The following is a 12622-nucleotide window of genomic DNA, read 5'->3' as shown; positions in this document are numbered from 1 at the left end:
TACTAGACTATGTAGTTTTCTAAGAAAAAGCCTTACTATACTGTCGTATTTAAGGACTAAAGCCTTACTATACTGTGTTGTTGTTTAAGAGAAAAGTCTTACTATACTGTGTCGTGTTTTAAGAAAAAAGCCTTATATATACAAATACATACATACTGAAGCTGAAGAAACACAGGAATTAATCTACAATCTTTATTTGAATTTCATCATTCACCCGAAAGTTGGCACTCATCTTTTAATTGCTCGGGCCACACAAAAAGACGCGGCGGGCCAAATTTGGCCCACGGGCCGCCACTTTGACACCAGTGAGTGCTCGGTGCTATTTTCCCATTTCCAGAGAAGGCGATTAAATATACAGATTGCCGTTAACAGCTATGAGAAAGTTGCCTTAACAGTTTTGCATAAATTATATATATATATATATATATATATATATATATATATATATATATATATATATATATATATATATATATATATATATATATATATATATATATATATATATATTTGTAACAAAACAATAATAAATCAGAATATGGTGTTAGGCGCACTCAGTGAAAACTCATTACAAACAACAGGAACTAAGTCGTGTCTCTCTGGATGTCATTCTAGAGTGAGCCTTTCCCCAGAAAACATTCGTTTTATGTCTCGGCTTTGTTTGATTAAATTTAAAGTCTTGTACAAGACTCAGTAATTGAGAGAAAAACGAAGAAGTCACGTGACGTGAGTCAGATCGTGACGCTAACGCTATTGCTAAAAACACAGTGGCGAAAAGAAGCTCAAACTTCGAAAAATTTCGACGGTGTTCAACCTGGCATTAAACTAGGAGATTTGTTGGCGTTTTGGGCTCAATTGATTGCTAAATGTTTTCCCGATTGCGTAATAAAAACGTATTTAGGTCAGTAAATTACCCGACGAGTTACCGCTAACGCTAATGCCAACTACACAAAGGGTGGTGAAAAGAAGCTCAAACTTCGACAAATTTCGACGGTGTGTTCAACCTGGCATTAAACTCGGAGATTTGTTGGAGTTTTGGGCTCAATCGATTGCTAAAAAATTCCCCGATTGCGTGATAAAAACGTATTTAGGCCAGTAAATCACTCGACGCCTTACCTCATCGTGCTAGGAGTCCACGAGCATCGCAAATGCTATTCCCAGCTCGAGATCTTTGCGCATGCGCATAACCTATCCCACGATGTGAAAAACAGACGTAACCACGCCCATATTGAATGTTTTGAAGATGACGTAGAATGTGGTCTTTTTATATATATATATATATATATATATATATATATATATATATATATATATATATATATATATATATATATATATATATATATATATATATATATATATATATATATATATATATATATATATATATATATATATATATATATATATATATATATATATATATATATATATATATATATATATATATATATATATATATATATATATATATATATATATATATATATATATATATATATATATATATATATATATATATATATATATATATATATATATATATATATATATATATATATATATATATATATATATATATATATATATATATATATATATATATATATATATATATATATATATATATATATATATATATATATATATATATATATATATATATATATATATATATATATATATATATATATATATATATATATATATATATATATATATATATATATATATATATATATATATATATATATATATATATATATATATATATATATATATATATATATATATATATATATATATATATATATATATATATATATATATATATATATATATATATATATATATATATATATATATATATATATATATATATATATATATATATATATATATATATATATATATATATATATATATATATATATATATATATACATATATATATATATATACACATACATACATACACACACAGATACTACTAGTCTTCGTAGTAGTGTACCACTTTCTGCTGTTGCAATTGATGGACATTTGGAGTCAAACATTATAAATGAATAAAAAAAATTGCAGCAGTGTAGCTTTCATTAGCGCGCAGAGCAAAGATTATGGCACTCGATGCAGTGCTATAAATTATGGATAGCCTGCGCACTCTAGCGTGCAAGCTTTCACCGCCCCCGACCTTAATTTGAAAATGACAATTTCAATCTGCAATGTTCCTAGAGCTTTGACGTCAAAATCGATTATTTTAATGTATTTTTTTGCTATGTAACCTGTGGAGGCAGAAGTGATCATAGAAAAATTATATGTGAGTGCTGAGGTATCAAATTCTTGTAATATTGTGTATTATTATAGATTCCTCTCTCTCTCTATCCTCTGCGAAATCTGTCTAATTTTACTTCTACTAAACACATTTTAGTATAATTAAACCACTAGTTATTTGTTACATTGTTAATAGATTGTGAATTAGAACAAATAAAAATGTTTTTCCAATCCAATATCCTGTTTTTAGTGTTTTTTCAGAGGGTCGAAACGAATGAATTAGTTTTTAGTTCATTTCAATGGGAAACATTCGTTTAAGTTACGATAAAACCGACATACAAGCTCAGTCCCGTAACGCATTTAAGCTCGTATCTCAAGGTACCACTCTACTCTTAAACTCAGCATTTCGGTTGCGGCAGATGGCGCAGCGTGACATTCCGAACAAAAAAAACAGCCAGCCTTTTTCCTCTGATGAAGGTCCACATAATTACCTGAAAAAGCTCAACGGTCCCTTCTCATTAAGCATCTGAGATTTGACAGACACTGCAGAGTGAGTGGGCAGCCATCTGCCTCAAGCTGAGCGATAAAATAGCCCCCCCTGGAAGGCACTAAGCTTTAAACGGTGGTGTTTTTATTTTCTCGACTTTTTCAGCGACCCCCTCTCGCTTCCTGGTTCTTAACTCCTCCTTCCCCAAAGTGTTAGTAGAATCACACGTGGCTTGGAATGATAAGAAGCACCTTCTTTAATCGCCGTCAGTGCCAATCAGGTGTTTGTTGACTTCACCTTATAAGCCCTGGAGGCGGAGCCAAGGTTCACTCGAGCGCTATACAGTGTTCCCTCAGTTATCGCGGTTAATGGGGACCGAGACCACCCGCGATAAGTGAATTTCCGCCAAGTAGGGATGCCCCTTCAAAAATTCTTAATTTTAATTTAATTTAAATGTTTTTAATTGTTTTATTTTTTATTTTTTTAGCCCCCCCCCCCTGTATACAGTACACCATATAGAATACGGGTAGAGAGAGAGTGAAATTCATGTTATAACAAAAAAAAACTGTAAAATATGTTGTCTCAATGTAATATTTGTATTTTTTTTACCCCCCAAAAAACGCGAAACTCTGAATCTGCGGTGGCTGAATTGCGAAGTAGCGAGGGAACACTGTAAATCCGTTAATCGGACGCTTCTTGCTCTTTGGGAACATCTATTGACAAAAAGAAGACCATGCAGGTTTATTTTCGAGACCAAAACAACTGCGTTTTTGACTTGAAGGCTCCTGGAAAAAGAACCCGTCCTTGAATTTCCCGAATTCCGAATCAGGTATTTCTATCAGCTTCTTCTTCCAGCTGAGTTTGAAAAAGGAATCCTGACATAAGTGAAGTTGTTGCTTGGCAGAGCGGTGAAGCAGGTCAGGCCGACGATAGCCAGGCGGCCATGCTCGATCGGGGCCTGTAATAGAATCTGACAGCATGTAAATGAGCGCTTAAAGGAACTGTTGAAAAGCTGGTCATTTTTTCTCATTTACTATGTCAGACTGGTCGCCAGCTGTCAACCATTTTGGCGTGATGGGCTACCACATTTTCAGAATAGTTAGCGAGTAACAACAGTAATAATATGCATTAAAAAGAATGGAATGGATATCAGAATTGGCTTAACTTGTACAGTGGTACCTTGACATATGAGTGCCCCGACATAGGAGCAATTTGAGATACGAGTCAAATTTTGAGCAAATATGAGACAAATTTTGATATACGAGCAGAGAGATGCAACTCATAAGAAAATCATGGCCACTGTCTCTCTCCCTGCAACTAACTTGTGTAATGTCTCTTACGAGCACTGGGCGGAGCGTTGCATTTTTTTCAGTGTTGTTAGTACTATTAAACACATTTTAGTAATATTAAACCACTACTTGTGTTACTATGTTAATAGATGGCAAATTAGAACAAATAAAACATTTTTTTCCAATCCAATATCCTACTTTTGGTGTTTTTTTCAAAGGGTTAGAACGAATTAATTTGTTTTCAGTTCATTTCAATAGGAAATTTGACATACAAGTTCAGCCCCGGAACGAATTAAGCTCGTATCTCAAGGTACCACTGTACATTAAAATATTTTTTTCATTCTAGCTATAACATATATCACTTTCTGCTTGGTTCAGAGCGCAACATTCATGATAAAGAACATGCGACTATTTCTTTCATGTAATTAATTTATTCTTAAAATATTCCATGATTAAAAAAAAAGTACTGCATGTCAATGGCCGTTCTATCTCTGCCGCTTTCTCGTCCGATTTCCCGACTATTGTGCGAAGCAACACAAGCACGGAAATAAATTAAGAGATCAAAAGCCCATTAAGGAGGAAATGAGTCAGTATTACACATTGTGTACAATACAATATCATAGCAAATTAGCAGTCTTCAATGGCTTCCACTGACTACTATACATTTACAATGTTAAGTCGGCGGCGGGCGGGTTCAGTCCTGGGAAATTTTTTGTGTCGGACGCTGACTTTAGAAATGAGCATGAAAAGAAAGCGGTCTAGGAAGTTGTGAACGGAAAAAACCCAAGACTACGAGCGCCAGGCTATAATGAGAACAACAGCATTTGTTCACATCCTAACTGTCATTGTGACCACAAGTCCAATAAGCTTCTCTACAAAGGTACAACATATAAAAACTGTTAAATATATAACTTTTAGGGCCTTTCAAAATACATTAAAGGACATTTCTTCATACCGTCTTCCTTGTCAGTCGCATTATTCTTATTTTTTTTTCATACTTGCCTTTCTTAAGGTGTCCAGACCACCTTTTGTTTTGTTTTTGTTCCTCTCACGGTATGCCGTTATACGTATGTAGTAGTACCTAAATCTCCAGTTCCAAAGTACAGTGATGGGTTCAGTCTGAGGACAAAAAAAAAAAAAAAAACTCAAGAAAAGAACAAAAAGTACTCCTTTTGATCCGTGCCAGACAATGCAAGGAGTCTACGGGTTCTTGGCGAGGACACAAACGGCAATGTGTCTGTCCGCTGTGTCTGTACTCACTTATTTGTTCTTTTTTTTGCTCTTTGGTCTATAAAAATATGGGAGGCTTTTTTCTCCGAGCAGAAGGCCTATTCACAGCAGTCTTGTCCGTCGTTGCACCCTGCTGATGTTCTAAATAGAGGTGAAGAAATGCGGGCAATTCCTGGGTTTCGTCAAAAGCAATCGAGAGGACTTTTGATGGAGCGGAAACCGCCATTTAACAAGTGCAGGACCCTCCACCGGCGATGGGGAAAAGCTGCTAATTGGACGAGTTTGGAGAGCAGGCGACCGCATTGACCCCCAACGACACACACCGGGTGGGAGAAGGTTCGTAGAGTCGCTTGCAGGGGGGGAGAACAGAGTTTTTTGTTGTTTTTTTTTACCACTCATTTACCCAATGTCCAAGGGAGGTGGCGGTTAGAGAGAAAGTCCTGCAAACACTCCCTTTCTGGTGCTCTGGAGGCGTTAGGAGACCTGAAACCAAAGATCAAGAACAGAACAAACATGAGAGTCTCTTACAGTCATGAGTCAATTAACTGGGAGTCTTTTGGCAAGAGAACTTTGAGTGCACTTTGGATACTTCAGAGCGTGGAAAATGAGCTCAATTTCATTCTATGCCAAACAAATCATGCATGTCAGTCACTGCCAAGATGTATTTTTACAATAATAGAATTTTCCAAACAAAAAAATGACTTCAGAATTTTAAAAAAGGACAAATATACTGTAAGATAAGATTGTAAGATAAGATGACAAAGTCGCTTTGCAATTGCTTGTTCAAATTGTATCAGAATTTGTAAGTATAGAAACATTGTTGTCATAGAGCGGAAAAACTACGGCTCGCGGGCTACATCCGCCCCGCTGTAATTGCATTTTAATATTTCTTAATACATTCCTTTTTACTTTACTTTGTACTTTATACTTTTTACTTCAATGATGAGTGATGAGTATGTTAATACTTTAGTCCTTTTTTTCTGTTTATGTGTCATATGTACTGTTAACGGATGCACTTTTCTATATGTATCGTATCTTGTACTAACCCGGCCCATCCGTCAAATTTTTAAAGTCAATGTCATAGAAACTTGACACTTATTAATCCCAAAATTTGGTCATTGTCATTAAGAGACTATAGAGATAAAATAAGTCACATTTTTGACACCAAAGGTTGAAAACCATCTACTGAAACTATCAAAAACCGTCATTAGGATTGGTTAAGTTGAATATGACTTCAAGTGTAAACTTCCCAGAGAAACGATTCATCTTTCGGCAAAAAAGACAAATCTGGAAGCGTCTGCAAAACCATCTGGCCGCGTGCAGGTGCGCCACGGCCAAACTGATAGCGTCGCCGTCCAAGATTTTTGGCAATGCCCCTGGGGCTTGAATGCAATAATAATGAACTTGGATCATGGAACAGACCAAGCAAGAATCAGGTGTTGGATGGAGAACATGTCTGGAATATTAATATTCAATGGTAGACTCAATTCAATGGTCGTTCTATTAAACCACTAGTTATTTGTTATTTTGTTAATAGATGGCAAATTAGAACAAATAATAACATTTTCCAATCCAATATGCGATGGGTTGATCGAATGAATTTGTTTTTAGTTCATTTCTATGGGACGTTCTATTAAACACATTTTAGTATACTATTAAACAGCTACTTATTTGTTACTTTGTTAATAGATGGCGAATCAGAACAATTTAAACATTTTTACCAATCCAATATCCTGTTTTTGGTGCTTTTTCATAATGTTGGAACAAATTAATTTGTTTTTAGTTCATTTCTATGGGAAACATTCATTTGAGTTACAAGAAAATCGACATACGAGCTCAGTCCCGAAACGCATTAAGCTCATATCTCGAGGTACCACTGTAATAGAAATGCAAATACCAGAGCCCACTGGGGCCACGGATTCCCCTTTAAAGTCTGTGTTGTGAGCACTCTATCAATTTGAGTAGACATAATATTAGCAAAACAAAACTTTTACCTGTTCAGTGTAGATTTTTCATTGACACATTGACATTATAGGCTGTTCCAACCCATTACATTGGGCCAATAATTTTGATCAGGTTGGTGAAGCCTTTCACAAATTCCAGCCCTTTTTCTTGACATTTTTAGTGCTTAATTTGTTTTATAGTTGCCAAATATGTGAAGACATGGTGCAGTCTTCTTCAATGACTAATTCTGAGCATACTCTAACATGCAAAATGCCTTTTCTTTTGGAGTAAACAGCATTTCTTAACCTGAAAAGATAGGAAATGCCAAACATTACCGGCCAAAACTTGAAACATTTCTACACAAGCTGTGAAAATTTGAGGTCATTCCAAACGAAAATTGTCAAAATGATTGCCCTACAAAACAAGGTCAAACATTTTGGAACACCCTGTACTTATACAATGCTGTGATATTTTTTTTTGTTGCCTGCTCCCACAATACTCCTTTTTCCACTTCTACCCTCTCAAACAAACAAACCTGCACTGGCATAGTTACAAAACAGCCTTCCATAAATCTCCCTCACACACAAATCTCAGGAAATGCAAGCCTCCTATTAAAAAAAGGAACCAATGTCAGATGAATATCAGATGAATTTGCCCTATGAATAAAATTCTAACCCCCCGGGGGTGATTATTACCTTGGGTTTATCAGGAAACTGCCATATTACTCTGTTTTATATCTCAGGAATGGCAATGACTAGACCAGTGGTGTCAAACATACGGCCCGCGGGCCGGATCCGGCCCGTCTGGTGGTTTGGTACGGCCCGGTGAAGAAAGCTGCATTGTATAAAAAAATATGAATTTTCTTTAAAATTTGAAGTTCTTGTATTATTCGCTAGGTGGCGCAGTGTTTTAGTACGTGCAGACAACATGAATTGACATTTATTTATGTTCTTATGTTATTCGCTTGTTCATAATATATTGTTCATAATGTAAAAGGAAAATTCTGTTAATAAACATTTTGATAATTTACTCATTCTTTGCACTAATTATTAGTATTAGTGACTACTTCGTGGTTCAGATATCGCGGACTCAGAGCTTCGCAGATTTTTTTGGGGGAAAAAAAAATAAAAAATACCATAATTACATTAAAACAACATATTTTATAGTTTTTTTTTGTTATAACATGAATTTCACTCTCTCTACCCGTATTCTATATGGTGTACTGTATACAGGGGGGTAAAAATAATAATTAAAAAATAATAATGATTTGGAATTAAATTCAAATTAAGCATTTTTGAAGGGGAATCCCTACTTCGCACAAATGCACTTATCGCGGGTGAACCGGTCCCCATTAACCGCGATAAGCGAGGGAACACTGTAATACAAAGGCAAAAAAGTGGGCTTATTGTTAGTTCTATGTAATTTCTCAATGAGTTTACTGGTTTCGGCCCGCTTCATCTCAAATTAAGCTGTATTCGACCCGCAGACCAAAGCGAGTTTGACACCCCAGGACTCACTAGACGCCGGTCTTAGCTAGGATGACTGAAGTCCGATTCCAAAGCGACTGACAAATTTGAAGCGATCGCCGAGAGTGATGGCTGCAACAGAACGTAAATAATCCATGTGTGTTTACATCTAATTTGTGCACGCTCGCTCCCGGGCATTCCGCTCAATACATATCGATATTCATCCAAGGAAGAGGAAAACATTGGATTCCGTACACATGGCAAGGTACAGTACATCTTCCTGTCTAGAGGCGCAGTAGTGTGTACCAAAGGATACAGTACATTTGTTCACACATTCTGCCTTCTCTCTTTTATATATATACGCTTTACGTGTTCACCGAAGTGAAGGTGAACACAAGCACATCTGTTAGCTATAAAGACAACTCCATAAATAATACATATGCAGTCACTTTCCAGCTGGGATTGCAAAATCACGGCAACATATAGCCTTGCGATTGGATTTCTTTTGCCTGTGTACTCTGGCCGACTCCTTTGGAAAATGTCAATGCACACGGACTTGCGCTAAACGTGTTACCAGACGCATGAAAGAAAATGCATCCACTTGGTCACGGCAAGGACTGTTGAGAATTTGTGCAAACACGGCTATACTATAGTGGTAGCTTGAGATATGAGCTTAATTCGTTCCAGGACTGAGCTCGTATGTCGGTTTTCTTGTGACTCAAATGAACGTTTCCCATTGAAATGAACTAAAAATTAATTGATTAGTTTCAACCCTCTGAAAAAACACCCAGAACAGGATATTGGATTGGATTTTTCTTAAATTTGTTGTAATTTGCCATGTAATAACAAAGTAACACATAACTAGTGGTTTAATATTATTAAAATGTGTTTAATAGTACTAAAATTATACTGATTTTGATGTGGGAAGGAGAGAGAGAGAGAGGGTGAGGACATTTTACACGGCAACGCACTCGTAACATAACTTAAACAAATTTAAATGAACTTGGATTACGAGGCAGACACTAAAAAATAAGTTTAATCGAACCTAACATTAAACTTAATTCTAATTTTGTGTGACATTTTGATACCGGCCAGGTTGGCTCTTTTTGCCCCGCCTCCACACTGACTTTCGAGAGTTGTTTGAGTTTGTATTCCCTTCAAAATATTCCCAAAATGATGCACACAAATGTCCTCACAATAGGATAACGCACGACCACTTGCCAACGAGAAGTACTATATACTCCTCTCGTATTAGCGAACAAGCTCCGCCATTCGCACTGACTAACGAGGAAAAAAACACTGAAAAAAATGCAATGCTCCGCCCAGTGCTCGCAGAGACATTACACGAGGGAGTTGAGACCAGAAAGACAGTGGCCATGATGTTCTTATGAGCAGCATCTCACGTCCATTGTCTGCTCGTATACCAAAACTTTTCTCGTACCTCAAGATAAATATTTGCCCGAAATTTTACTCGCATCTCGAATTCCTCATGTCGAGGTACCCCGAATTTTCCACTACTCTTTTAGTGTCTATCATTATAAAGTCATCTTTTTATTGTGTCACCTCTCTCCCTGATGAATATTCATCAGCAAGTGAGCAATGATCAACAGGCTAATCAGCGATGGGAAATGAATCTTTCGTTGCCTGAAGCGGCAAAAAATCTTCACACACTTCTCGTGTGTGTGTATGTGGCAATCCAGACGCCGGATTGGAACATGAAAAACACATCAAGGCTATCTTTTCAACTTAATCTGATTTGAAAGATGGTTCTCAAGAGGCCACATTACAGCAGATACACAATGCCACAGCGCAAATGTATGACCTAAGGGAAAAAGCGCACTAATTCGTCCCTGATACAAAAAAAAAAACTTGTAACAGAGGTTATGCCATTGGCTTTTTATTATATATATATTATTTTACAGGGCCTGTCCTACTAATTGGATTCTGGTCTCCTGTATCTGGCGGTAAACAGATCTTCTCTAGGGCATGCTGTGCAAGTATCTAAGCATGGATTCCTTCAATGTCTATTTTTAGTATAAAATATAGTGAAAATCTTGCTGTCTGAATGGGTAAAAAAACGGTAGGATCAAATTTTCTCTTGAAAGCAAATCATAAAAGGGCTTATAACTGCCAAGAATATTGACTGGTATACCAATCTGCTTTTCGGAAGCTCAATAAGAATGGACACTTTTATGACTTGGTCTTAATCCGTTTTTATCGCTCTCTAAGTTAAAAAAATGTCTGTGGATCCTCCGACATTTCAATAATGTGTATTAGTACCCGCTTCTGATTGGGTGTTCGTTTCAATTCAGACTTGTAGACGCCAACGGGGCTCGAGAGGCTTAAAGCATGCAAAACAAGACTGAAAACAAGATGGAAAGACAGATGGAGCGGTCTTGTATTGTAACACACGTGGATTTTTGGTAGCTTAGCGGACGTACATGAGGATGTTGGTGTGAGTTAATGCAAAAAAAGTACAAAAAAAGAAACTAAATTAGATTTTTCTTTTAAAGCAGATGGTTGTCTCAAAAAATATATATCAGGACTCCTGTTGGTGAGCATGTGTCTATTATTGTCTATATTTGCAGTTGGGGTGGTTATGGGATCAAGTTAAATAGTTATTTATGTTTAAAGCAGCTTGCTAAAGTTACCTCTTTAATTCAGGAGATTTAAGTTAAGGCTATAACGTCAAAAGCAGTAAGGCAAGTACAGTATTTTCACGACTATAAGGCGCACTTAAAAGTCTTAAATTTTCTCCAAAATAGAAAGTGCGCCTTATAATACAGTGCACCTTATAAATGGAAAAAAATGTCATTCATTGAGGGTGCGCCTTATAATGCAGTGCACCTTATAGTCGTGAAAATACGGTACTGTTTTTTGTATGAGAGGATACACTTTTATACAGTACGGATGTACAGTGGTACCTCGACATTAGAGTACCCGACATATGAGCAATTCAAGATAAGAGTAAAATTTTGGGCAAATATTTCTCTTGAGTAATTCTGTAAAATTTTAGTACTATTAAACACATTTTAGTAATATTAAACCACTAGCTACTTGTTACTTTGTTAATAGATGGCAAATTAGAACAAATAAAACATTTTTTCCAATCCAATATCCTGTTTTTGGTGTTTTTTCAGAGGGTTGGAGCAAATTAATTAGTGTTTAGTTCATTTCAATGGGAAACTTTCATTTGAGATAGGAGAAAATCGACATACGAGCACAGTCCTAGAACGAATTAAGCTCATATCTCGAGGTAACATGTATCTACATATCCATGCATGTTCTCGCTCTTTAAATATATAATTTATGTACATATACATACAACTTGACTACCTTTTTGCCTCGAGGAGGACCACGATGCGAGATGGAAGGCCTCCAAGGAATGGGTGGGCTGGTTATAGTGGAGATAAGATGGTGGTGGTGGGTGGTGTCAAGGGGGTCGTCAATGCTCTCGTCAGTGCAAGAATGTGGAGGGAGAGTCCTGTCGCGTCATAGAGCCTGGAGGGAGAAAGTACAAAAATAGGAGGTGATAAGGTTCTCTTTTGTTTTGTCAACATTACAACACAGTTCCACTGATATTTTTTCTGTTTTTTAACCGCTAAAAAACACAAAAATGTCATACAGGACTCCAACATGGAAGCAGTTCGTCGACCTTACGTATTTTCAGCCATTTAGTAGCTAAAAAAAAAACAAAAACAAAGCAAACTGTCTATGAATTCCCATTTTATGAAATCAATGATCCCCTTTTGGGGCAAGCTAAATGCCTAAAACACACCATTTGTTTTGGAAACATTGCACTTTCCGCCCGTTTTACTGTCAAGGAGAGGCTTTACGTCAATCCCAATGCTTCCTCTCTAAAGAACCTGAGGAGACAGCACTTTTTTATTCCTCGTACATCTCCCTCTTGCCCCTTCCAAACACTGTAATATCTTGCC

At 36.2% G+C, this 12622-nt stretch overlaps 2 protein-coding genes across 5 annotated transcripts in view; both read right to left on the bottom strand.

Moving 5' to 3' along the window:
* The window catches only part of LOC144181586 (uncharacterized), a 10320-nt gene extending 7616 nt beyond the window's left edge, over positions 1 to 2704 (bottom strand). Inside the window, exon 1 of the mRNA XM_077710163.1 lies at positions 2659 to 2704. Coding sequence (XP_077566289.1) covers positions 2659 to 2704 — 46 coding nt within the window. The remainder of the gene's footprint in view (positions 1 to 2658) is intronic.
* Positions 2705 to 4615: 1911 nt separating this feature from the next.
* tafa5a (TAFA chemokine like family member 5a) overlaps positions 4616 to 12622 on the bottom strand; it is a 116284-nt gene continuing 108277 nt past the window's right edge. For all 4 annotated transcript variants that reach the window (XM_077710039.1, XM_077710035.1, XM_077710038.1 and 1 more), the window contains 2 exons: positions 12021 to 12185; positions 4616 to 5757 (listed from right to left, as the gene is read on the bottom strand). In XM_077710039.1, the coding sequence (XP_077566165.1) occupies positions 12177 to 12185 (9 nt within the window). In that variant the 3' untranslated portion in view covers positions 4616 to 5757; positions 12021 to 12176. The remainder of the gene's footprint in view (positions 5758 to 12020; positions 12186 to 12622) is intronic.

This window comes from Stigmatopora nigra, chromosome 23 (assembly GCF_051989575.1).
Source record: "Stigmatopora nigra isolate UIUO_SnigA chromosome 23, RoL_Snig_1.1, whole genome shotgun sequence".
NCBI classification, from domain to species: Eukaryota; Metazoa; Chordata; class Actinopteri; order Syngnathiformes; family Syngnathidae; genus Stigmatopora; species Stigmatopora nigra.
Note: the sequence above shows the minus strand (reverse complement) of the source record. Positions and strands in the feature narration are given on the sequence as shown.